Raw genomic sequence first — 26,488 nt, forward strand, 5'->3', positions numbered from 1 at the left:
GTCTACCTTTTCACCCCACAGGTATCTGGCAGATTTTGGTATATTTATATATCCTCTCTGTGAAATTCATGGTCTTGGTGTCACATTCCGTTTTCCTTCCACACCCAATGTGTGTTGCACAGGAGTATAAACACATAATACAACGCTCTGCTTGGTGCGGGGGAATGCTGCAGGTTACAGTGTGGTGCAGGGTATAGCGGGGTGTAGCGGTGGTGCAGAGTATAGCGGTGTGCGGGGTATGTCGGTGTAGCGGGGGGGAGGGGTGTGTGGGGTAAATTAGTATATGGGGTATAGTGGTGTGAATTGCTGAGATGGTGGGAAATGAAGAGAGGTATGGTCAGGAAATGTGCCCAGCCCCCGTTCTGTCCATTATCAGTACGGATTCTGATTCTCCGATTTCTTCTCACAGATAGTAAGGAAGAGTCCATACTGGGCAGTATTCCGCTTCCAGGATACATCATCTCCCCCGCGGGGCCTGAGGATCGCATCAACCGCAAGTACTCCTTCAAGGTAACCTTCCTTCTCTGTGCCCCGCAGGACCCCCAATCCCCGTCCACTCCGCCCTTCATCACTCTTCTTCTCATTTCCCTCCCCAACTTCTCCTATCCTTCTCTGTGCCCCGCAGGACCCCCCAATCCCTGTCCACTCCGCCCTTCATCACTCTTCTTCTCATTTCCCTCCCCAACTTCTCCTATCCTTCTCTGTGTCCCCGCAGGACCCTCAATCCCCATCAACTCCGCCCTTCATCCCTCCTATTCTCATTTCCCTCGCCAACTTCTCCTATCCTTCCTTGGAATTTTCTTGTACATGACATCACTCCCCGACCTCCCGCTCTTCATAGAGGAAGTTGTAATAAAGATATTATTAGGTTCACCCCTTATTGTCTCCCCTCCCCCCTCTGCTCCAACCCACTACCAGCAAAACCTATAGGAGTATCGACTCCCTGAAAGTCATTATTTGCATAACACTGAAAACACCCCGCCCACATGATGCTGGGCACAGCGGGTGTACAGACCCAGGAACTCAGCACAGGGATGGTGGGAACCCCTCATAATGCACAGGGGGTGTACAGACCCGGGAACTCAGCACAGGGATGGTGGGAACCCCTCATAATGGGCACAGCGGGTGTACAGACCCAGGAACTCAGCACAGGGATGGTGGGAACCCCTCATAATGGGCACAGCGGGTGTACAGACCCGGGAACTCAGCACAGGGATGGTGGGAACCCCTCATAATGGGCACAGCGGGTGTACAGACCTGGGAACTCAGCACAGGGATGGTGAGAACCCCTCATAATGGGCACAGCGGGTGTACAGATCCGGGAACTCAGCACAGGGATGGTGGGAACCCCTCATAATGGGCACAGTGGGTGTACAGACCCGGGAACTCAGCACAGGGATGGTGAGAACCCCTCATAATGGGCACAGCGGGTGTACAGACCCGGGAACTCAGCACAGGGATGGTGAGAACCCCTCATAATGGGCACAGTGGGTGTACAGACCCGGGAACTCAGCCCAGGGATGGTGAGAACCCCTCATAATGGGCACAGCGGGTGTACAGACCCGGGAACTCAACACAGGGATGGTGGGAACCCCTCATAATGGGCACAGCGGGTGTACAGACCCGGGAACTCAGCACAGGGATGGTGAGAACCCCTCATAATGGGCACAGCGGGTGTACAGACCTGGGAACTCATCAGTAGAATCACAAAAAGATAAGATTCTTTTCATCCACCTGAAATCTCACTTTTGGGGTTCGGTCCCCCTTTATATACAGTATGTGTGTTGCCCCTTCGGTGGTAGATTCTGGTGAATAGACAGTGGTGGGGGGAGGGTCGCCGCTCATTAGGGATCAGACGGTTACACTGTAACAAATAGAAATGTGTGTTGCGGGTTGAATAGACGAGGGGCTGAGATCACTGCGAGAATTGCTGATCCCACCACAGCCCTTCACTGCCTGTCAGGTCACGTTAGTGATGAGTCCATCCCAGAGCAGCGCTGCCAATCCCACCGCATAGAGCCAGCCGTCCGGAGCCTCCCAGAGATGGGGTGAGAGAACCCTTCACCCCGAGAGTCTCATCCTCTGCTGTCTGCATGGAGTGTGTTATCGTCTATAGTGACATCTACATGGAGTGCATTTTCATCTCTTTTATCATCTATATGGAATGTGTTCTCGGCTTTGGTGTCAGGTACATGGAGGGTGTTGTGGTGTCAGGTACATGGAGGGTGTTGTGCTCTCTGGTGTCAGGTACATGGAGGGTGTTGTGATATCTGGTGTCGGGAACATGGAGGGTGTTGTGATATCTGGTGTCAGGTACATGGAGGGTGTTGTGGTCTCTGGTGTCGGGTACATGGAGGGTGTTGTGATATCTGGTGTCAGGTACATGGAGGGTGTTGTGATATCTGGTGTCAGGTACATGGAGGGTGTTGTGATATCTGGTGTCAGGTACATGGAGGGTGTTGTGATATCTGGTGTCAGGTACATGGAGGGCGTTGTGATATCTGGTGTCAGGTACATGGAGGGTGTTTTGATATCTGGTGTCAGGTACATGGAGGGTGTTGTGGTCTCTGGTGTCGGGTACATGGAGGGTGTTGTGATATCTGGTGTCAGGTACATGGAGGGTGTTGTGATATCTGGTGTCAGGTACATGGAGGGTGTTGTGATATCTGGTGTCAGGTACATGGGGGGCGTTGTGGTCTCTGGTGTCGGGTACATGGAGGGCGTTGTGGTCTCTGGTGTCAGGTACATGGAGGGTGTCGTGGTCTCTGGTGTCAGGTACATGGAGGGTGTCGTGGTCTCTGGTGTCAGGTACATGGAGGGTGTTGTGGTGTCAGGTACATGGAGGGTGTTGTGGTGTCAGGTACATGGAGGGTGTTGTGATATCTGGTGTCAGGTACATGGAGGGTGTTGTGATATCTGGTGTCAGGTACATGGAGGGTGTTGTAGTGTCTGGTGTCAGGTACATGGAGGGTGTTGTAGTGTCAGGTACATGGAGGGTGTTATGGTGTCTGGTGTCAGGTACATGGAGTGTGTTGTGGTCTCCGGTGTCAGGTACATGGAGGGTGTTTTGGTCTCTGGTGTCAGGTACATGGAGGGTGTTGTGGTGTCTGGTATCAGGTACATGGAGGGTGTTGTGGTGTCTGGTGTCAGGTACATGGAGGGTGTTGTGGTCTATGGTGTCAGGTACATGGAGGGTGTTGTGGTCTCTGGTGTCAGGTACATGGAGGGTGTTGTGATATCTGGTGTCAGGTACATGGAGGGTGTTGTGATATCTGGTGTCAGGTACATGGAGGGTGTTGTGATATCTGGTGTCGGGTACATGGAGGGTGTTGTGATATCTGGTGTCAGGTACATGGAGGGTGTTGTGGTCTCTGGTGTCGGGTACATGGAGGGTGTTGTGATATCTGGTGTCAGGTACATGGAGGGTGTTGTGATATCTGGTGTCGGGTACATGGAGGGTGTTGTGATATCTGGTGTCGGGTACATGGAGGGCGTTGTGATATATGGTGTCGGGTACATGGAGGGCGTTGTGATATCCGGTGTCGGGTACATGGAGGGCGTTGTGGTCTCTGGTGTCAGGTACATGGAGGGTGTCGTGGTCTCTGGTGTCAGGTACATGGAGGGTGTCGTGGTGTCTGGTGTCAGGTACATGGAGGGTGTCGTGGTGTCTGGTGTCAGGTACATGGAGGGTGTCGTGGTGTCTGGTGTCAGGTACATGGAGGGTGTCGTGGTGTCAGGTACATGGAGGGTGTTGTGGTGTCTGGTGTCAGGTACATGGAGGGTGTTGTGGTCTCTGGTGTCAGGTACATGGAGGGTGTTGTAGTGTCAGGTACATGGAGGGTGTTATGGTGTCTGGTGTCAGGTACATGGAGTGTGTTGTGGTCTCTGGTGTCGGGTACATGGAGGGTGTTTTGGTCTCTAGTGTCAGGTACATGGAGGGTGTTGTGGTCTCTGGTGTCAGGTACATGGAGGGTGTTGTGATCTGTGATTGGAGATCACCCCCCATGGTTCTGTCCTCTGATGGGAGGACTCTGGATATAATGTGATTGGTCGGGGGAGGGTCTGTCCTCTGATGGGAGTTCTCTGGATATAATATGATTGGTCGGGGGAGGGTCTGTCCTCTGATGGGAGATCTCTGGATATAACGTGATTGGTCAGGGGAGGGTCTGTCCTCTGATGGGAGGTCTCTGGATATAATGTGGTTGGTCGGGGGAGGGTCTGTCCTCTGATGGGAGGTCTCTGGATATAATGTGATTGGTCGGGGGAGGGTCAGTCCTCTGATGGGAGGTCTCTGGATATAATGTGATTGGTCGGGGGAGGGTCAGTCCTCTGATGGGAGGTCTCTGGATATAATGTGATTGGTCGGGGGAGGGTCAGCCCTCTGATGGGAGATCTCTGGATATAATGTGATTGGTCGGGGGAGGGTCTGTCCTCTGATGGGAGTTCTCTGGATATAATGTGATTGGTTGGGGGAGGGTCTGTCCTCTGCTGGGAGTTCTCTGGATATAATGTGATTGGTCGGGGGAGGGTCTGTCCTCTGATGGGAAGTCTCTGGATATAATGTGATTGGTCGGGGGAGGGTCAGTCCTCTGATGGGAGGTCTCTGGATATAATGTGATTGGTCGGGGGAGGGTCAGTCCTCTGATGGGAGGTCTCTGGATATAATGTGATTGGTCGGGGGAGGGTCTGTCCTCTGATGGGAGATCTCTGGATATAATGTGATTGGTCGGGGGAGGGTCTGTCCTCTGATGGGAGTTCTCTGGATATAATATGATTGGTTGGGGGAGGGTCTGTCCTCTGCTGGGAGTTCTCTGGATATAATGTGATTGGTCGGGGGAGGGTCTGTCCTCTGATGGGAAGTCTCTGGATATAACGTGATTGGTCGGGGGAGGGTCAGTCCTCTGATGGGAGGTCTCTGGATATAATGTGATTGGTCGGGGGAGGGTCAGTCCTCTGATGGGAGGTCTCTGGATATAATGTGATTGGTCGGGGGAGGGTCAGTCCTCTGATCGGAGATCTCTGGATATAATGTGATTGGTTGGGGGAGGGTCAGTCCTCTGATGGGAGGTCTCTGGATATAATGTGATTGGTCGGGGAGGGTCTGTCCTCTGATGGGAGGTCTCTGGATATAATGTGATTGGTCGGGGGAGGGTCTGTCCTCTGGGAGGTCTCTGGATATAATATGATTGGTTGGGGGAGGGTCTGTCCTCTGATAGGAGATCTCTAGATATAATATGATTGGTCGGGGGAGGGCCTGTCCTCTGATGGGAGGTCTCTGGATATAATATGATTGGTCGGGGGAGGGCCTGTCCTCTGATGGGAGGTCTCTGGATATAATATGATTGGTCAGGGGAGGATCTGTCCTCTGATGGGAGGTCTCTGGTTACAATGTGATTGGTCGGGGAGGGTCTGTCCTCTGATGGGAGGTCTCTGGATATAATGTGATTGGTTGGGGGAGGGCCTGTCCTTTGATGGGAGGTCTCTGGATATAATGTGATTGGTCGGGGGAGGGTCTGTCCTCTGATGGGAGATCTCTGGATATAATGTGATTGGTCGGGGGAGGGTCTGTCCTCTGATGGGAGGTCTCTGGATATAATGTGATTGGTCGGGGGAGGGTCTGTCCTCTGATGGGAGGTCTCTGGTTATAATGTGATTGGTCGGGGGAGGGTCTGTCCTCTGATGGGAGGTCTCTGGATATAATGTGATTGGTCGGGGAGGGTCTGTCCTCTGATGGGAGGTCTCTGGATATAATGTGATTGGTCGGGGGAAGGTCTGTCCTCTGATGGGAGGTCTCTGGATATAATGTGATTGGTCGGGGAGGGTCTGTCCTCTGATGGGAGGTCTCTGGATATAATGTGATTGGTCGGGGGAAGGTCTGTTCTCTGATGGGAGATCTCTGGATATAATGTGATTGGTTGATGTGACATGTGAGGCAGATCATCGCTCCGGCGCTCTTATTTGGCTGAATAGAAGATTGGAAATCTCCTCCGTATTGTTGGGGCATTCACATACAGATTAGAATTCTAAGATCAGATCTGTGAATTTTCTACAAATATATGGAGTACAGACCGGCTCTGGTGTCCCTCCAGATCTGCCCATCTATGGGGGGCTCAGAACCACCTCCCGGGATTAGCGGGATAGAGAATATCGCAATGTTACCTCTTAAAGGATCAGTCCACCCAAAATGATATTTTAATGATAGGCAGAGTCATCCCTGGGCTTCCTCTATGTCAGGGTTGTGCAATTAGCGGACCTCCAGCTGTTGCAGAACTACAAGTCCCATGAGGCATAGCAAGACTCTGACAGCCACAAGTACGACACCCAGAGGCAGAGGCATGATGGGACTTGTAGTTTTGCAACAGCTGGAGGTCCGCTAATTGCATATCTCTGCTCTGTGTCCTCCATACTCCAATACTGAGGTCTGTTCCCTCCTCCTATTGGTGGTTCCCACACACCTGTCTCAGTTCCCTCCTCCTATTGGATGTTCCTGCATACCTGTTTCTGTTCCCTCCTCCTATTGGTTGTTCCCACACACCTGTTTCTGTTCCCTCCTTCTATTGGTTGTTCTCACACACCTGTCTCATTTCCCTCCTCCTATTGGATGTTCCTGCATACTTGTTTCTGTTCCTGCCCCATTATTGGTTATTCCAGCACACCTGTCTGTGTTCCCTCCTCCTATTGGATGTTCCCGCACTCCGTTATCTGTGAATGGAGTCGGGTTGTCGGTAGTGATGGAGATGAGCTCCGTCTTGTACACTCTGGGACTTCTCTCTGTACATCTGTAGGGTGTGGGGGGTGGAGGGTGTTGTGTCCCGGCACAGAGTGAATATTTGCTGATGTCGGCGGTGTGTTCTTGTCTCAGGCAGTACACAATAGCATGCGTGCCTACATCCAGCACCGCGAGCATGAGAACCCGGGAATGAGGACGTACTTCTTCAGTGCCGACACCCAGGAGGACATGAATGGCTGGATCCGGGCGATGAACCAAGCGACTCTCGTCCAGAGCACCCCCGACAACAAGAGGCAAGTGCGGTGTGCACAGGGGCGCGCTCCTAGAGAGTCTATGCAATGTTTTCCAAATTACAGGTCCCTGGGGGGAGGGGGGTGTACTTCTACATTACTGGAGGGAGATTCTGGGGAGATCAGATCTCTACATTGGGAGTTATAGCCTGGAGGGAGATTCTGGGGAGACCAGATCTCTACATTGGGGGTTATAGTTTGGAGGAGGATTCCGAGGAGATTAGATCTTTACATTGGGAGTTATAGTCTGGAGGGGGATTCCAGGGAGACCAAATCTCTACATTGGGGGTTATAGCCTGGAGGGGGATTCTGGGGAGATCAGGTCTCTATATTGGGGATTCCGGGCAGGCCAGATACCTACATTGGGGATTATAGTCTGCAGAGGGGGATTCTGGGGAGACCAGATCTTTACATTGACGGTTATTGCCTGGAGGGGGATTCCAGGGGTGACCAGACCTCTACAATGGGGGTTCTAGTCTGCAGCGGGGGATTCCGGGAAGCCCAGATCTCTACATTGAAGGTTTTATATATATATATATATATATATATATATATATATATATATATATATATATATATATATATATATATATAGTCTGGAGTGGGATTCTGGGGAGACCAGACCTCTACAATGGAGATTATAGTCTGCAGAGTGGAATTCTGGGGAGACCAGACCTCTACAATTGGGGTTATAGTCTGGAGGGGGATCCCAGGGACATCAGACCTCTACATTGGGGGTTATAGTACCCTTGTTATATAAGTTGAGGGGTAAAGTTCTCATCTTTATTGTTTTAGAATTTGTATCAAATTATTTTCCTTGGTAAATAGAATTGTCCTGAAATCATTGATAACTTCCATTATTGGCAATCCTGATGGGTCCTACAGGGCTTGAGTAACTGACTTGCTGAGACTTGTATTCCCCAATAGTGCAGAGACCATGAGCAAGACTTGTAGTCCTCAACAGTGAGGAGATACCATGGTGAGACTTGTAGTCCTCAACAGTGAGGAGATAGCATGGTGAGACTTGTAGTCCTCAACAGTGAGGAGATACCATGGTGAGACTTGTAGTCCTCAACAGTGAGGAGATAGCATGGTGAGACTTGTAGTCCTCAACAGTGAGGAGATAGCATGGTGAGACTTGTAGTCCTCAACAGTGAGGAGATAGCATGGTGAGACTTGTAGTCCTCAACAGTGAGGAGATAGCATGGTGAGACTTGTAGTCCTCAACAGTGAGGAGATAGCATGGTGAGACTTGTAGTCCTCAACAGTGAGGAGATAGCATGGTGAGACTTGTAGTCCTCAACAGTGAGGAGATAGCATGGTGAGACTTGTAGTCCTCAACAGTGAGGAGATACCATGGTGAGACTTGTAGTCCTCAACAGTGAGGAGATAGCATGGTGAGACTTGTAGTCCTCAACAGTGAGGAGATAGCATGGTGAGACTTGTAGTCCTCAACAGTGAGGAGATAGCATGGGGAGACTTGTAGTCCTCAACAGTGAGGAGATAGCATGGGGAGACTTGTAGTCCTCAACAGTGCAGAGAGCCCATGCTGAGACTTGTAGTCCCCAATAGCAGGGATGCTGCACAGTGCCTGTAAAATGCGTTTAGCTCTGCAGCGGACGGACACCGTTGCCTTGGAGGTTAAAAATCAGACAAATGATTTATATTTTATTGATAATATTACAGTGGACTCGTCGCGGTATGAGAACCGCTATTGCTGATCTATAAGGAGGGAAATCTGATTGAATGAATAGTTTGGCATTTTATGACCCCCCACATTCTCCCTGTCTGCCCCCGATGATTGTCCGGCAGTATTCGGGAATGTGGAGAATTATCGTGTCCTCCTATAGGACTCCTGATATCACATGGCGTCCTAAGGATTCTGCTTTATCTCCTGCAGTCTCCCCCTCCCCCGATCTGCGGATTGCTTCTCGATTTTCTGATTATTCCTCATTTACTGACGCTGGCTGTTAATTGACATTGTGCCGCGTCTTTTATTGATCGGCTTGAGAGATGCTGCAGATCCGGGCCACCCGGGAGCGCTGCGGAGAGCGCAGGGTCTCTAACCCGGCCGCGGAGTCTGCAGAATCCCAGATTGTGTCAGCTGAGGATTCATTCTCTGACGGGGGATGTGAGTCCTGAGCTCAGCACTATCTTCATCCAAAGTCCGCATTGACTCTGGAGAGGGACCGCCATGACTCACCGCGCCGGGAGAGAGACGGGATAGAAAGGGGAGGGGGTGGAGGTGAGGACATTTCTCTGAGGGTCTCCTGATTCCTCAATTATTGTTCCATAAGAAAAAAATGTTTTTGTCTAATAGAAATGTTTTTTCATGTTTTAGGGAGATTGTTGACGTGGAATGGCCTGAGGTCCCGGTGAACAACCACATCGAGTCCTTTAAGGAGTTTCCCCAGCCGGAGACGGTCCAGATGAGGAGCAGCTACTCCAAACCCAAAGAGCTGCCGGCATCCAGGAATGAGGAGCCGCGGCGCAACTCCGGAGTGAAGGACCAGTACCGTGACATGGGACTCCAAGATGGCTACCGAGAAGAAGGGGAGAAAGAGCCCTACTCAGTGGTGGGGGAGAAGGAGCGCTATCGGGAGACAGCGGACAAAGAACACTATCGGGAGACGGCAGACAAAGATCGCTTCCGGGAGACAATGGACAAAGAACACTACCGAGAGACAGCGGACACAGAACGCTTTCGGGAGACGGCGGACAAAGATCACTTTCGGGAAACAGCAGACAAAGATCGCTATCGGGAGAAGGCGGACAAAGATCGCTATCGGGAGAAGGCGGACAAAGATCGCTATCGGGAGACGGCGGACAAAGATCGCTATCGGGAGACGGCGGACAAAGAACGCTATAAGCAGGTGGCAGATAAGGACCTCTATCGGAATGGCGGAGATAATAAGCGCCAGCGGGAGCCGGATAAGGAACCTAATCGGACCGGCGGAGACAAAGAACGCCAGCGGGGGGGTGGGGATAAGGACCGCTTCAAGGAGCGAATAGACAAGGATTACTACTACCGGGATCTGGAGGAACAGGAGCGTTTCCGGAACGGCCCTGACCGCGAGAGCTTCGTCGCCCACAAAAACACCATCAACGCCAACGGAGGCAAAGCACAGAATTCTTTTCTCTATAGCGACCGGCAGTCCGCCTTCACCGATTTCAACAAGCGGTACCGATATGCGCCCCCACAGACGCCTCAACCACAGACCCTGGAGAGGAACGGGACCTTGCCGGCTTCCTTCCGGACCAACACCAGTCCCATGGAGCAGAACGGAGCCGACACCTACAAGAGGGGCTTCGTGTCTAGAGCCGAGCCGGAGAAACATGTGCAGCGGCGCAGCGTGATGGGCCAGGTGGAGCAGTGGGTGAAGATCCAGAAGGCAGACGGCAAGAGGTAAGATTTATCCTATAAACGCCACAAATGTGTGGTCCGCCTTGTGCCAGGGAGCCTGCTTCTGAAAATGTTGCCTGCCTGGCTGTCGCACTGTATTTAGTATTTTCTTACCTACTGGGTAACAGTATACAGATGAGGAGCTCTAAAAGGACTAAAGCCAGAGAGAGCCAGGGCTGGCCCAAGACATTGTTCTGCCTGGGTCCAAAAATAAAATGCTGCAGAACGCAGGGTTTAGGAGTGTGTTGTGGTCAGAATGTAGGGTTCAGGAGTGCGTTACTCTCAGAATGTAGGGTTCAGGAGTGCGTTGGGCTAAGAATGCAGGGATCAGGAGTGCTTTGGACTAAGAATGCAGGGATCAGGAGTGCGTTGGGTTAAGAATGCAGGGATCAGGAGTGCGTTGGGTTAAGAATGCAGGGATCAGGAGTGCGTTGGGTTAAGAATGCAGGGATCAGGAGTGCGTTGGGTTAAGAATGCAGGGATCAGGAGTGCGTTGGGCTAAGAACGCAGGGATCAGGAGTGTGTTGGGCTAAGAACGCAGGGATCAGGAGTGTGTTGGGCTAAGAATGCAGAGATCAGGAGTGCTTTGGGCTAAAAATGCAGAGATCAGGAGTGCTTTGGGCTAAGAATGCAGAGATCAGGAGTGCTTTGGGCTAAGAATGCAGAGATCAGGAGTGCGTTGGGCTAAGAATGCAGAGATCAGGAGTGCTTTGGACTAAGAATGCAGAGATCAGGAGTGCTTTGGACTAAGAATGTAAAGATCAGGAGTGCTTTGGACTAAGAATGCAGGGATCAGGAGTGCGTTGGGTTAAGTATGCAGGAATCAGGAGTGTGTTGGGCTAAGAACGCAGGGATCAGGAGTGCGTTGGGTTAAGAATGCAGAGATCAGGAGTGCGTTGGGCTAAGAATACAGGGATCAGGAGTGCTTTGGGCAAAGAATGCAGGGATTAGGAGTGCGTTGGGCTAAGAATACAGGGATCAGGAGTGTGTTGGGCTAAGAATGCAGGGATCAGGAGTGCGTTGGGCTAAGAATGCAGAGATCAGGAGTGCTTTGGGCTAAGAATGCAGAGATCAGGAGTGCGTTGGGCTAAGAATGCAGGGAATCAGGAGTGCGTTGGGCTAAGAATGCAGGGATCAGGAGTGTGTTGGGTTAAGAATGCAGGGATCAGGAGTGCGTTGGGCTAAGAATGCAGGGATCAGGGGTTGGGGGGGGTAATAAGTGCCCTATGCCCCTTTCACATCACCTCCCCCACACACATAGTAGTGTGTTCTGCCCCCCTTTCCCCTATAGCAGTGACATCTGACCCCCTTCAAACCCCCCCCCATTTCCCTCCCATAGCAATGTCCTACCTCACAGCTGTGTGTCACACTGTATTTAGTATTTTCTTACCTACGGGGTAACAGTATACAGATGAGGAGCTCTAAAAGAACTAAAGCCAGAGAGAGCCAGGGCTGGCCCAAGACATTGTTCTGCCTGGGTCCAAAAATAAAATGCTGCAGAACGCAGGGTTTAGGAGTGTGTTGTGGTCAGAATGTAGGGTTCAGGAGTGTGTTGGGCTAAGAATGCAGGGATCAGGAGTGCTTTGGACTAAGAATGCAGAGATCAGGAGTGCGTTGGGCTAAGAATGCAGAGATCAGGAGTGCGTTGGGCTAAGAATGCAGAGATCAGGAGTGCTTTGGACTAAGAATGTAAAGATCAGGAGTGCTTTGGACTAAGAATGCAGGGATCAGGAGAGCGTTGGGCTAAGAATGCAGAGATCAGGAATGCGTTGGGTTAAGAATGCAGGGATCAGGAGTGTGTTGGGCTAAGAATGCAGGGATCAGGAGTGCTTTGGGCTAAGAATGCAGGGATCAGGAGTGCGTTGGGCTAAGAATGCAGGGATCAGGAATGCGTTGGGCTAAGAATGCAGGGATCAGGAGTGTGTTGGGCTAAGAATGCAGGGATCAGGAGTGCTTTGGGCTAAGAATGCAGAGATCAGGAATGCGTTGGGCTAAGAATGCAGGGATCAGGAGTGTGTTGGGCTAAGAATGCAGGGATCAGGAGTGCTTTGGGCTAAGAATGCAGGGATCAGGAGAGCGTTGGGCTAAGAATGCAGAGATCAGGAATGCGTTGGGCTAAGAATGCAGAGATCAGGAATGCGTTGGGCTAAGAATGCAGGGATCAGGAGTGTGTTGGGCTAAGAATGCAGGGATCAGGAGTGCTTTGGGCTAAGAATGCAGGGATCAGGAGTGCGTTGGGCTAAGAATGCAGGGATCAGGAGTGTGTTGGGCTAAGAATGCAGGGATCAGGAGTGCGTTGGGCTAAGAATGCAGAGATCAGGAGTGCTTTGGGCTAAGAATGCAGAGATCAGGAGTGCGTTGAGCTAAGAATGCAGGGATCAGGAGTGCTTTGGGTTAAGAATGCAGGGATCAGGAGTGCTTTTGGCTAAGAATGCAGTGATCAGGAGTGCTTTGGACTAAGAATGCAGAGATCAGGAGTGTGTTGGGCTAAGGATGCAGGGATCAGGAGTGCTTTGGACTAAGAATGCAGAGATCAGGAGTGCTTTGGACTAAGAATGCAGAGATCAGGAGTGCGTTGGGCTAAGAATGCAGAGATCAGGGGTGCGTTGGGCTAAGAATGCAGAGATCAGGAGTGCTTTGGGCTAAGAATGCAGAGATCAGGAGTGCTTTGGACTAAGAATGTAAAGATCAGTAGTGCTTTGGACTAAGAATGCAGAGATCAGGAGTGCGTTGGGCTAAGAATGCAGAGATCAGGAGTGCGTTGGGCTAAGAATGCAGGGATCAGGAGAGCGTTGGGCTAAGAATGCAGGGATCAGGAGTGCGTTGGTCTAAGAATGCAGGGATCAGGAGTGCCTTGGTCTAAGAATGCAGGGATCAGGAGTGCGTTAGTCTAAGAATGCAGGGATCAGGAGTGTGTTGGTCTAAGAATGCATGGATCAGGAGTGCGTTGGGTTAAGAATGCAGGGATCAGGAGTGCGTTGGTCTAAGAATGCAGGGATCAGGAGTGTGTTGGTCTAAGAATGCAGGGAGCAGGAGTGCGTTGGGTTAAGAATGCAGGGATCAGGAGTGCTTTGGGCTAAGAATGCAGAGATTAGGAGTGCGTTGGGTTAAGAATGCAGGGATTAGGAGTGTGTTGGGTTAAGAATGCAGGGATCAGGAGTGCTTTGGGCTAAGAATGCAGGGAATCAGGAGTGCGTTGGGCTAAGAATGCAGGGATCAGGAGTGTGTTGGGTTAAGAATGCAGGGATCAGGAGTGCGTTGGGCTAAGAATGCAGGGATCAGGGGTTGGGGGGGGGTAATAAGTGCCCTATGCCCCTTTCACATCACCTCCCCCACACACATAGTAGTGTGTTCTGCCCCCCTTTCCCCTATAGCAGTGACATCTGACCCCCTTCAAACCCCCCCCCATTTCCCTCCCATAGCAATGTCCTACCTCACAGCTGTGTGTCACACTGTATTTAGTATTTTCTTACCTACGGGGTAACAGTATACAGATGAGGAGCTCTAAAAGAACTAAAGCCAGAGAGAGCCAGGGCTGGCCCAAGACATTGTTCTGCCTGGGTCCAAAAATAAAATGCTGCAGAACGCAGGGTTTAGGAGTGTGTTGTGGTCAGAATGTAGGGTTCAGGAGTGCGTTACGCTCAGAATGTAGGGTTCAGGAGTGTGTTGGGCTAAGAATGCAGGGATCAGGAGTGCTTTGGACTAAGAATGCAGAGATCAGGAGTGCGTTGGGCTAAGAATGCAGAGATCAGGAGTGCGTTGGGCTAAGAATGCAGAGATCAGGAGTGCTTTGGACTAAGAATGTAAAGATCAGGAGTGCTTTGGACTAAGAATGCAGGGATCAGGAGAGCGTTGGGCTAAGAATGCAGAGTTCAGGAATGCGTTGGGCTAAGAATGCAGGGATCAGGAGTGTGTTGGGCTAAGAATGCAGGGATCAGGAGTGCTTTGGGCTAAGAATGCAGGGATCAGGAGTGCGTTGGGCTAAGAATGCAGGGATCAGGAATGCGTTGGGCTAAGAATGCAGGGATCAGGAGTGTGTTAGGCTAAGAATGCAGGGATCAGGAGTGCTTTGGGCTAAGAATGCAGAGATCAGGAATGCGTTGGGCTAAGAATGCAGGGATCAGGAGTGTGTTGGGCTAAGAATGCAGGGATCAGGAGTGCTTTGGGCTAAGAATGCAGGGATCAGGAGAGCGTTGGGCTAAGAATGCAGAGATCAGGAATGCGTTGGGCTAAGAATGCAGAGATCAGGAATGCGTTGGGCTAAGAATGCAGGGATCAGGAGTGTGTTGGGCTAAGAATGCAGGGATCAGGAGTGCTTTGGGCTAAGAATGCAGGGATCAGGAGTGCGTTGGGCTAAGAATGCAGGGATCAGGAATGCGTTGGGCTAAGAATGCAGGGATCAGGAGTGTGTTGGGCTAAGAATGCAGGGATCAGGAGAGCGTTGGGCTAAGAATGCAGAGATCAGGAATGCGTTGGGCTAAGAATGCAGGGATCAGGAGTGTGTTGGGCTAAGAATGCAGGGATCAGGAGAGCGTTGGGCTAAGAATGCAGAGATCAGGAATACGTTGGGCTAAGAATGCAGGGATCAGGAGTGCGTTGGGCTAAGAATGCAGGGATCAGGAGTGCTTTGGGCTAAGAATGCAGAGATCAGGAGTGCGTTCGGCTAAGAATGCAGAGATCAGGAGTGCGTTGGGCTAAGAATGCAGAGATCAGGAGTGCTTTGGGCTAAGAATGCAGGGATCAGGAGTGCTTTGGGCTAAGAATGCAGGGATCAGGAGTGCTTTGGACTAAGAATGCAGGGATCAGGAGTGCGTTGGATTAAGAATGCAGGGATCAGGGGTTGGGGGGGGGGGAATAAGTGTCCTATGCCTCTTTCACATCACCTCCCCCACACACACAGTGGTGTGTTCTGCCCCCCTTTCCCCTATAGCAGTGACCTCTGGCCCCCCTCAAACCCCCCCTCTCCTATTTCCCTCCCATAGCAATGTCCTACCTCACAGCTGAGAGCAGAAGGCAGCACAGTTCTGGACAGAGGCCGGGAGCGGGAGCCAGCAGAGTGACTGTCCATATTAGCAAGCTGGTGATTGGTTGCTTAGGACCGCCCTGTGTCCTAGCAACCAATCACCTGCGGTTTAACTTCAAAAGTTAATTTGGGCAGCTCCTCCTCCCTCTGTGCTAAGCTAAGCTGCCTCCTGCTCTCCGCTGTTCACTGATGGCAGCGGCGGAGGAGGCTTGCGGAGGGGGAGGGGGAGAACAGGAGAGAGCAGGACAGGTGTGGAGGGTGGGGGAAGAAGGACCGGCAGCTAGAAGGCAGGGGAGGAACCTGTTCACGGTCGACAGGTGGAGCATGATCGGCGGCTGCTGACCCCCATGTCTTGGGCATCAATTTGTCGTCCATCTTAAAGTGCCGCCTGGGTCCAATGGGCCCATAGGAGGGCTGGCCCTGCAAAGAGCATTTTCAGGGGCAAGCAGCGGCAGCTCTTGTGTTCTGGGTATAGAGCGCCACCAGCAGTCATTGTCGGGAATTGTGTGTTATACAGTGCCTTGAAAAAGTATTCATACCCCTTGAAATCTTCAACCTGTTGTCATGTTACAACCAAAAACGTAAATGTATTTTATTGGGATTTTATGTGATAGACCAACACAAAGTGTCACATAATTGTGAAGTGGAAGGAAAATGATAAATGATATAAATAAATATGTGAAAAGTGTGTGTGTGGGGGGGGGGGGGGCAATTTGTATTCAGCCCCCTTTACTCTGATACCCCTAACTAAAATCTAGTGGAAACAATTGCCTTCAGAAGTCACCTAATTAGTAAATAGAGTCCACCTGTGTGTCATTTAAAGGAGAAGTACGGGGAAAGTTCGTTTGGCTGAAGTCCACTCTCTGCTGACGTCACGGAAGTCGGTCTGACCGCGTCATCACCGACCGATAAGAGCCTGAGACTGACGCTCCGCCCCCTGCACAGCCTATCGCTCCAATGAGCGAGGAGGGGGGCAGAGCAGAGAGCTGTGAGTGACAGTCACTAGTTCTCTGCTCACGGAGCTGTGAGGACCGAGCGATCGGCGGTGTTCGATCTCCTCGGTTCTCAGTATAGAGGCGTTGGAGGACCAATGGTGCATCCACCTAGGTAAGTATGATGGGGGGAAAAAAACAGAAACCCTTCCTTCTCTCTTAAAGGGGTTGTAATCCCTCCTCCATCCTATGTATTAAGGTGAAAAAACTTCTGACAGTGACCGCCCCCCCCCCCCCCTGTTTTACTCACCTGAGCCCGTTCATTCCCTTCCTCTCTGCCCGTTATCTCGGCTCTTGATTGGATAGATTGATAGCGGCGCAGCCATTGGCTCCTGCTGCTGTCAATCAAATCCAATGATGCGGCGCTGAGTCCTGCGTTGTGTGTGAATGTACACAGAAGCAGGACTCAGGAGCGCGCGCCCGCACGGGTGTCTACCTCAGGAGGGCCTTCTCCAGCGTGGTCACTCAATGCGGGGAGGAGCCACCAGTGCCGCCGGGGGGACCCCAGAAGTTGAGGATCGGGGTCACTCTGTGCAAAACGAACTTCACAGTGGAGGTAAGTATGACATGTTTGTTATTTTTTTTTAAAAAGAGGGTTTACAACCCCTTTAATCTCAGTATAAATACAGCTGTTCTGTGAAGCCCTCAGAGGTTTGTTAGAGAACCTTAGTGAACAAACAGCATCATGAAGGCCAAGGAACACACCAGACAGGTCAGGGATAAAGTTGTGGAGAAGTATAAAGCAGGGTTAGGTTATAAAAAAATCTCCCAAGCTTTGATCATCTCACGGAGCTCTGTTCAATCCATCATCGGAAAATGGAAAGAGTATGGCACAACTGCAAACCTACCAAGACATGGCCGTCCACCTAAACTGACCGGCCGGGCAAGGAGAGCATTCATCAGAGAAGAGCCAAGAGGTCCATGGTAACTCTGGAGGAGCTGCAGAGATCCACAGCTCAGGTGGGAGAATCTGTCCACAGGACAACTATTAGTCGTGTTCTCCACAAATCTGCCCTTTATGGAAGAGTGACAAGAAGAAAGACATTGCTGAAAGAAAGTCATAAGAAGTCCTGTTTGTAGTTTGTGAGAAGCCATGTGGAGGACACAGCAAACATGTGGAAGAAGGTTCTCTGGTCAGAGGAGACCAAAATTCAACTTTATGGCCTAAAAGTAAAACGCTATGTGTGGGGAAAACTAACACTGCACATCACCCTGAACACACCATCCCCACCGTGAAACATGGTGGTGGCAGCATCATGTGGTGGGGATGATTTTCTTCAGCAGGGACAGGGAAGCTGGTCAGAGTTGATGGAAAGATGGATGGAGACAAATACAGGACAATCTTAGAAGAAAACCTGTTAGAGTCTACAAAAGACTTGAGACTGGGGCGGAGGTTCACCTTCCAGCAGGACAACGACCCGAAACATCCAGCCAGAGCTACAATGGAATGGTTTAGATCAAAGCATATTCATGTGTTAGAATGGCCCAGTCACAGTCCAGACCTAAATCACATTGAGAATCTGTGGCAAGACTTGAAAATTGCTGTTCACAGACGCTCTCCATCCAATCTGACAGAGCTTGAGATATTTTACAAAGAAGAATGGGCAGAAATGTCCTCTCTAGATGTGCAAAGCTGGTAGAGACACCCCCAAAAAGACTTGTAGAGAAAGGGGGTTCTACAAAGTATTGACTCCGGGGGGCGCCATAAAAATGCCCCTCCCCCACACTTTTCACATATTTATTTGTATCATTTATCATTTTCCTTCCACTTCACAATTATGTGACACTTTGTGTTGGTCTATCACATAAAATCCCTTTCACACTTGGGGGGGGCGGTAGCAGTAAAGCGCCATTAGTTTTAGCGGCGTTTTACCGCTGTTATAGTGGTGATTTGGCGCAGCTATTCAGGTGCGAGCGCCCGTGTAGCCCTGCTGTCAAAGTGCTGCTCATGCATTCCAATAGTCAGGGGTGGTGGAGGAACGATGGAGGGGCGGTGGAGGAACGATGGAGGGGCGGAGGAGGAACGATGGAGGGGCGATGGAGGGGCGGAGGAGGAACGATGGAGGGGCGGAGGAGGAACGATGGAGGGGCGGGGGAGGAACGATGGAGGGGCGGTGGAGGAACGATGGAGGGGCGGTGGAGGAACGATGGAGGGGCGGAGGAGGAACGATGGAGGGGCGGAGGAGGAACGATGGAGGGGCGGAGGAGGAACGATGGAGGGGCGGAGGAGGAACGATGGAGGGGCGGAGGAGGAACGATGGAGGGGCGGAGGAGGAACGATGGAGGGGCGGTGGAGGAACGATGGAGGGGCGGAGGAGGAACGATGGAGGGGCGGAGGAGGAACGATGGAGGGGCGGAGGAGGAACGATGGAGGGGCGGAGGAGGAACGATGGAGGGGCGGAGGAGGAACGATGTATACAGCGCTGACAAACTGCCTCAAAGATGCTGCTTGCAGGACTTTTTGTAACGTCCTGCAAACGTACTGCCCCGGTGTGAAGGCCCGTGCGTTTTCACACTGGTACTGCAGATAAAGCATTTTTCAGGCGACAATTTTTAGCGCTAAATCGCCTGAAAAACGCCTTTCGTGTGAAAGGAGTCACCTTTACCTTTTTGGTTGTAACATGACAAAATATGGGGTATTTCAAGGGGTATGAATACTTTTTCAAGGCTCTGTATATATTCTAGGTGGAGAGCGCCACCAGGAGTCACTGTAGGTACTCTACACATGATATGTACTCCAGATACAGAGCGCCACCTGCAGTCACTGAGGGGTATTTGGAGATATGTATTCTGGGTACAGAGCGCCACCTGCAGTCACTGAGGGGTATTTGGAGATATGTATTCTATGTACGGAGCGCCACCTGCAGTCACTGAGGGGTATTTGGAGATGTGTATTCTGGGTACAGAGCGCCACCTGCAGACACTGAAGGGTATTTGGAGATATGTATTCTGGGTACAGAGCGCCACCTGCAGACACTGAGGGGTATTTGGAGATATGTATTCTATGTACAGAGCGCCACCTGCAGACACTGAAGGGTATTTGGAGATATGTATTCTGGGTACAGAGCGCCACCTGCAGACACTGAGGGGTATTTGGAGATATGTATTCTATGTACAGAGCGCCACCTGCAGACACTGAAGGGTATTTGGAGATATGTATTCTGGGTACAGAGCGCCACCTGCAGACACTGAGGGGTATTTGGAGATATGTATTCTATGTACAGAGCGCCACCTGCAGACACTGAGTGGTATTTGGAGATATGTATTCTATGTACAGAGCGCCACCTGCAGACACTGAGGGGTATTTGGAGATATGTATTCTGGGTACAGAGCGCCACCTGCAGACACTGAAGGGTATTTGGAGATATGTATTCTGGGTACAGAGCGCCACCTTCAGTCACATTTTCAGAAGTCTTCTCATTGCATTTAATTTAGAAGCAGCTTTGCTGACTTTGTGCTCCGCCAGACTAAAGCAGAACTCCGCTGTATATGAACCCGTCACATAAACTAACCATTGATAGAAGAAAAGGTAAAAAGGAAATGAACTTTGCGGCCCCTTCATACCGCTAGCTGCCATATACCTGTGCGAAGTTCCTATCTCCTGAGCTGGAAGGGCGGAGCTCCTCTCCCATAATGCAAAGTGGATTTCCTCCCTCTGCTTCTCTAGATAGCTGTCAATCAGAGTGCCACACAGGGAAGAAGTGGGCGAGATCTGACACATAGTTTGTGAGGGTGTCAGGATTGTGAGAAGGTAAATAATTGTCGGTATGTAGTGATTGCGGGAACACGAAGAGTTACTTATCTCAATTTGTGATCACTGGGCGGGGGAAGGGAAATGCACAGAGCCGCCTCTCCCATCTGTGAGGAATTTTCTCTAAACTGTTTAGTCCAGAAATGAAATTGCGGTGCGACCAGCAGGTGATACCACATGTGATCTGTATTCTGGGTAGAGTGCGCCACCTGCTGTCATTGTGGGACATTGCATGTGATCTGTATTCTGGGTAGAGTGCGCCACCTGCTGTCATTGTGGGACATTGCATGTGATCTGTATTCTGGGTAGAGTGCGCCACCTGCTGTCATTGTGGGACATTGCATGTGATCTGTATTCTGGGTAGAGTGCGCCACCTGCTGTCATTGTGGGACATTGCATGTGATCTGTATTCTGGGTAGAGTGCGCCACCTGCTGTCATTGTGGGACATTGCATGTGATCTGTATTCTGGGTAGAGTGCGCCACCTGCTGTCATTGTGGGACATTGCATGTGATCTGTATTCTGGGTAGAGTGCGCCACCTGCAGTCATTGTGGGACATTGCATGTGATCTGTATTCTGGGTAGAGTGCGCCACCTGCTGTCATTGTGGGACATTGCATGTGATCTGTATTCTGGGTAGAGTGCGCCACCTGCAGTCATTGTGGGACATTGCATGTGATCTGTATTCTGGGCACAGTGCGCCACCTGCAGTCATTGTGGGACATTGCATGTGATCTGTATTCTGGGTAGAGTGCGCCACCTGCTGTCACTGCAGGGTGATGTACTGTACTGTGAAAAAGTATTTGCCCCTGTTCCTGATTTCTTTTCATATTTGTTACACTTAAAGCGAAGTTCCAGGCTTTTTTTTTTTTTTTTTTTATTAAAAGTCAGCAGCTACAAAAAGTTTAGCTGCTGACTTTTAATAAGCAAACACTTACCTGTTCCACGGTCCAGTGATGCGGCCGCATGGAGGCCCTCTCCCTCTCCTCTCCCTCTCCTCTCCTCTCCTCTCCTCTCCTCTCCTCCTCTCCTCTCCTCTCCCTCTCCCTCTCTCTCCTCTCCTCTCCTCTCCTCTCCTCTCCTCTCCCTCTCCTCTCCTCTCCTCTCCCTCTCCTCTCCCTCTCCCTCTCCCTCTCCCTCTCCCTCTCCTCTCCTCTCCCTCTCCTCTCCTCTCCTCTCCTCTCCTCTCCTCTCCCTCTCCTCTCCTCTCCCTCTCCTCGGCGCATCCATTGGAACTGTGGGCACCCGGCCGTGACGGCTTGCGGCTTCACGGCCCGGGCGCGCACATCGCGCTGCGCTCTCCCAGTGCAGTGGACAGGCAATCTTCTGGGACCTGTCACGTGTCCCAGAAGATTGCCGAGAGGGAGGGACCATCTAGGGGAAGAGTAGGAGTCGTCTAGGCGATTCCGTGGGCAGAAAGAGGAAGTGGGATAGGAAGTCCCCCTCTAAAGTAGTCACCCACTCCCCCCACCCCCCCAAAAAAAAATTACATGCCAAATGTGGCATGTAAAGGGGGGGGGAGTGCTTAAAGCGGAAGTTCCACTTTTGGGTGGAACTCCTCTTTAATTGATTCTGATCATCAAACAAATGTTAATATCACACAAAGATAACCTGAGGAAATACAAAATACAGTTTTTAAATGATGATTTAATTTATTAAGGGAAAAAACTGTCCATACCTGCCTGACCTCTATGTGAAAAGGATTTGGGACTCCAGTGAACCGCGGGGGAGAGCCGTTATCCACAAATAGTGAAAACTTGGGACATTGGTGACCCTTCCCAGGAGTGACCGGCCGACCGAAATCAATCCAAGAGCACAACGAGGACTCATCCAGGAGGTCATAGAAGAACCCCGAACAACATCTAAAGACCTGCAGGCCTCACTTCCCTCAGGTAAGATCAGTGTTCATGATTCACCAATAAGGGACCGGGCAAACATGGCGTCCATGGGAGAGTTCCAAGGCCAAGCCACTGCTGACCAAAAAGAACACAAAGGCTCCTCTCACATTTACCAAAAAACATCTGGATTATCCCCCAGACTGCAGATGGAAAAGTTGAAGGTTTTGGAAGGTGGGCGTCCCGTTACATCTGGCGTAAATCTAACACAGACATTTCATAAAAAGATCATCATCCCAACAGTCACACATGGTGGTGGTAGGGGGATGGTCTGAAGCTGGACGACTCTCCATTGATGGAACCATGAATTCTACGTTCTACCAGAAAATCCTGAAGGAGAATGTCTGGCTGTCAGTTCCTGACCTCAGGTGCACTTGGGTTATGCAGCAGGACAATGATCTGAAATGCACCAGAAAGTCCTCCTCTGAGATGGCTCAAAAACCCAAAATGAAGTTTTGGAGAGGCCTAGTCAAAGTCTGGACTTAAATCCCATTAAGATGCTGTGGTCTGATCTTACACGGGCCGTTCATGCTGGAAAACCCTCCAATGTGGCCTGAATGATGACAATTCTGCAAAGAAGAATGCGCCAAAATTCCTCCACAGTGATGTGAGAGACTCATCGCCAGTTATCCGCAAACGCTGGATTGCAGTGGTTGCCACCAAGTGTGGTACAGCCAGTTATTAGGTTTCGGGGGCAATTACTTTTTCACATAGAGCCAGGCAGATTTGGACAGATTTTTTTCCCTTAAAGTGGCAGTAAACTCCCATCTCTGTACCTATAGGTGATCCTATAATAAGACTTACCTATAGAAACTGTAAATCTCTCCTAAACTTCCCCCATTTAGGAGATTTTTACTGTATATGCAGTCGGTGACATCACCGGCGTTTCCCGCGCACAAGTGTGGGAGTGACGTCATTGCTGCTCCAGCCACTCACACCGCCGGAGTCCGTGAACCCGGAAGGAGGACCGGGAGGAGATGGGAGTGCCCGCAGCGGTGGCACCGCGGGGCTGGAGGGCTTCTTTTCAGGTAAGTTTGATATAATGTATGCTTGTATGCGATGCACCTCCCCCACACCTTGCAGGTAAGAAAAAAAAAACACACCCAGAAGTTTACTACCGATTATCATATATAAAATCATCGTTTAAAAATTGCATTTTGTATTTCCTGGGGTTATCTTTGTGTCATAGTCACATTTGTTTGATCTGAAGTGTGACAAATATGAAAAATAAATAAAAAATCAGGACAGGGGCAAATACTTTTTCACAGCACTGTATATGATATGTATTCTAGGTAAGAGCGCCATCTGCAGTTACTGTGGGGTATTGTGTGTGATATGTATGTGAGGTATTTAATGATATGCATTTTGTGTATAGAGCGCCACCTGCAGCCAAAGGGGTATTATGTGTGATGTATTCTGGCGTACAGAGCGCCACCTGCAGTTTTTGTGGGGTATTGTGTGTGATATTGTTTATTGATAATTGAAGCCAGGTAGAGGATGTACAGACTTGACAATGACTTTGGTTATTCGGTTTTAGAAAAATACATTGTATAATGGCTTGGGTACTGTCGGGTGTATACAGGGGTTGGGTACTGTCGGGTGTATACAGGGGTTGGGTGCTGTCGGGTGTCTGGGGGTTGGGTACTGTCGGTGTATACAGGGGTTGGGTGCTGTCGGGTGTCTGGGGGTTGGGTACTGTTGGGTATCTGGCGGGTTGGGTACTGTCGGGTATCTGGGGGGTTGGGTACTGTCTAGTGTATACAGGGGTTGGGTACTGTCGTGTGTATACAGGGGTTGGGTGCTGTCGGGTGTCTAGGGGTTGGGTGCTGTCGGGTATCTGGGGGTTGGGTACTGTCTAATGTATACAGGGGTTGGGTACTGTCGGGTGTATACAGGGGTTGGGTGCTGTCTAATGTATACAGGGGTTGGGTACTGTCAGGTGTATACAGGGGTTGGGTACTGTCGGGTGTATACAGGGGTTGGGTACTGTCTAATGTATACAGGGGTTGGGTACTGTCGGGTGTATACAGGGGTTGGGTACTGTCGGGTGTATACAGCGGTTGGGTAGTGTCGGGTGTCTGGGGGTTGGGTACTGTCGGGTGTCTGAGGGTTGGGTACTGTCGAGTGTCTGGAGGTTGGGTACTGTTGGGTGTATACAGGGGTTGGGTACTGTCGGGTGTATACAGGGGTTGGGTGCTGTCTAATGTACTACAGGGGTTGGGTACTGTCAGGTGTATACAGGGTTGGGTACTGTCGGGTGTATACAGGGGTTGGGTACTGTCTAATGTATACAGGGGTTGGGTACTGTCGGGATGTAGTACAGGGGTTGGGTACTGTCGGGTGTATACAGGGGTTGGGTAGTGTCGGGTGTCCTGGGGGTTGGGTACTGTCGGGTGTCTGAGGGTTGGGTACTGTCGAGTGTCTGGAGGTTGGGTACTGTTGGGTGTATACAGGGGTGGGTAGTGTCGGGTGTCTGGGGTTGGGTACTGTCGGGTGTCTGGGGGTTGGGTGCTGTCGGGTGCCTGGGGGTTGGGTGCTGTGGGGTGCCTGGGGTTGGGTGCTGTCGGGTGCCTGGGGGTTGGGTGCTGTCGGGTGCCTGGGGGTTGGGTGCTGTCGGGTGTCTGGGGGTTGGGTGCTGTCGGGTGTCTGGGGTTGGGCGCTGTCGGGTGTCTGGGGGTTGGGCGCTGTCGGTTATCTGGGGGTTGGGCGCTGTCGGGTTGTCTGGGGGTTGGGCGCTGTCGGTTGTCTGGGGGTTGGGCGCTGTCGGTTGTCTGGGGGTTGGGCGCTGTCGGTTGTCTGGGGTGCGCGCTGTCGGGTGTCTGGGGTTGGGTACTTTGGGTGTCTGGGGTTGGGTGCTGTCGGTTGTCTGGGGGTTGGGTGCTGTCGGTTGTCTGGGGGTTGGGTGCTGTCGGTTGTCCGGGGGGTTGGGTGCTGTCGGTTGTCTGGGGTGTGGGTGCTGTCGGTTGTCTGGGGGTCGGTGTGCTGTCGGTTGTCTGGGGGTCGGGTGCTGTCGGTTCGTCTGGGGTCGGTTGTCTGGGGGTCGGGTGCTGTCGGGTGTCTGGGGGTCGGGTGCTGTCGGGTGTCTGGGGGTCGGGTGCTGTCGGGTGTCTGGGGGTCGGGTGCTGTCGGGTGTCTGGGGGTTGGCGCTGTCGGGTGTCTGGGGGTTGGGCGCTGTCGGGTGTCTGGGGTTGGGCGCTGTGGGTTGTCTGGGGGTTGGGCGCTGTGGGTTGTCTGGGGGTTGGGCGCTGTCGGGTGTCTGGGGGTTGTTGGGTGCTGTTGGATGCCTGGGTTGGGTACTTTGGGTGTCTGGGTAAATCTTTCCGGCTCTCACGCTCCGCCCTCCTCCTTCTTTTCAGTATCGGCACAGAACACGAGAGGTACCAGACTTTGCCAAAGACCAGCAGACACCCTTCCACCGGCTCTCCACCCCCCATCCGCAACTTGCCAAGTGACTACAAATACGCCCAGGACCGGGTCAGCCACCTGAAGATGTCCAACGAGGAACGCCAGGCACCAAGGAGGGATGGTGTGGCAGCTGTATGAGTGGCAACAGAGGCAGCAGTTCAAACATGGCAGCCCACCGGGCAGATCTGTATGGGCACTATGGACGCCACAGACCGCGTGAGAGCCAAGAGTATGTTAGACGTCCCCCGGTGTGTGTCTGTCCTCCGTCTCCCTCCGACATGCCACCGCCCGCCCCCCCAAAGATCGTTTCCCTCCCAGAAGACCCCACACCCCAGCGGAGAGACTGATGGTTCGGCCGAGGAGGGGGCCATAGATGTCCCCTTTATGGTATCCCCACAGAAGAGCCGTGTCAGTGCTGTCAAGGTAAAGAGGACCTGTCTATGATTCAAGTGTCACACACACAAGTATCCCATCACTTACTGAGAACACTGACCATTACCCAATAGAGCCTCTTAAAGTGTATGTGACCCCAAGAATGACCCCTCCCCCCATCCGTTACATTTCCTCAAAGTGTTTTGTTATATCTGCTAAGTGAGAGCTCTAGGTGACCACACAGACACACGGTCCTAGGGTGACCACACAGTCCTAGGGTGACCACACACGGTCTTAGGGTGACCACATAGTCCTAGGGAGACCACACAGACACACGGTCCTAAGGTGACCACACATTCCCAGGGTGACCACACAGACACACAGTCTTAGGGGTGACCACACGGTCCTAGGGTGACCACACGGTCCTAGGGTGACCACATGGTCTTAGGGTGACCACATAGTCCTAGGGACGACCACACAGACACACGGTCCTAAGGTGACCACACGGTCCTTCTTGGGTTTAGATACATTTTATATCACTATGGTTCTGTATTGGGGAGTCTTTGTCACACTATATATATAGAATGGGGTCTGGGGGACTCCCTGTTATTCTATACCGCATTAAGGG

The 26,488-nt window shown here is 51.5% G+C and overlaps 1 protein-coding gene across 1 annotated transcript in view; it reads left to right on the forward strand.

The window, feature by feature from the left end:
- PLEKHA7 (pleckstrin homology domain containing A7) overlaps window positions 1–26,488 on the forward strand; it is a 235,597-nt gene that overhangs the window by 153,147 nt on the left and 55,962 nt on the right. Inside the window, 9 exon segments of the mRNA XM_073605996.1 lie at window positions 410–510; window positions 6,863–7,027; window positions 9,366–10,426; window positions 25,440–25,601; window positions 25,603–25,655; window positions 25,658–25,744; window positions 25,747–25,793; window positions 25,796–25,844; window positions 25,847–25,911. Coding sequence (XP_073462097.1) covers window positions 410–510; window positions 6,863–7,027; window positions 9,366–10,426; window positions 25,440–25,601; window positions 25,603–25,655; window positions 25,658–25,744; window positions 25,747–25,793; window positions 25,796–25,844; window positions 25,847–25,911 — 1,790 coding nt within the window.

This window comes from Aquarana catesbeiana, linkage group LG11 (genome assembly GCF_042186555.1).
Source record: "Aquarana catesbeiana isolate 2022-GZ linkage group LG11, ASM4218655v1, whole genome shotgun sequence".
Classification (NCBI taxonomy): Eukaryota; Metazoa; Chordata; class Amphibia; order Anura; family Ranidae; genus Aquarana; species Aquarana catesbeiana.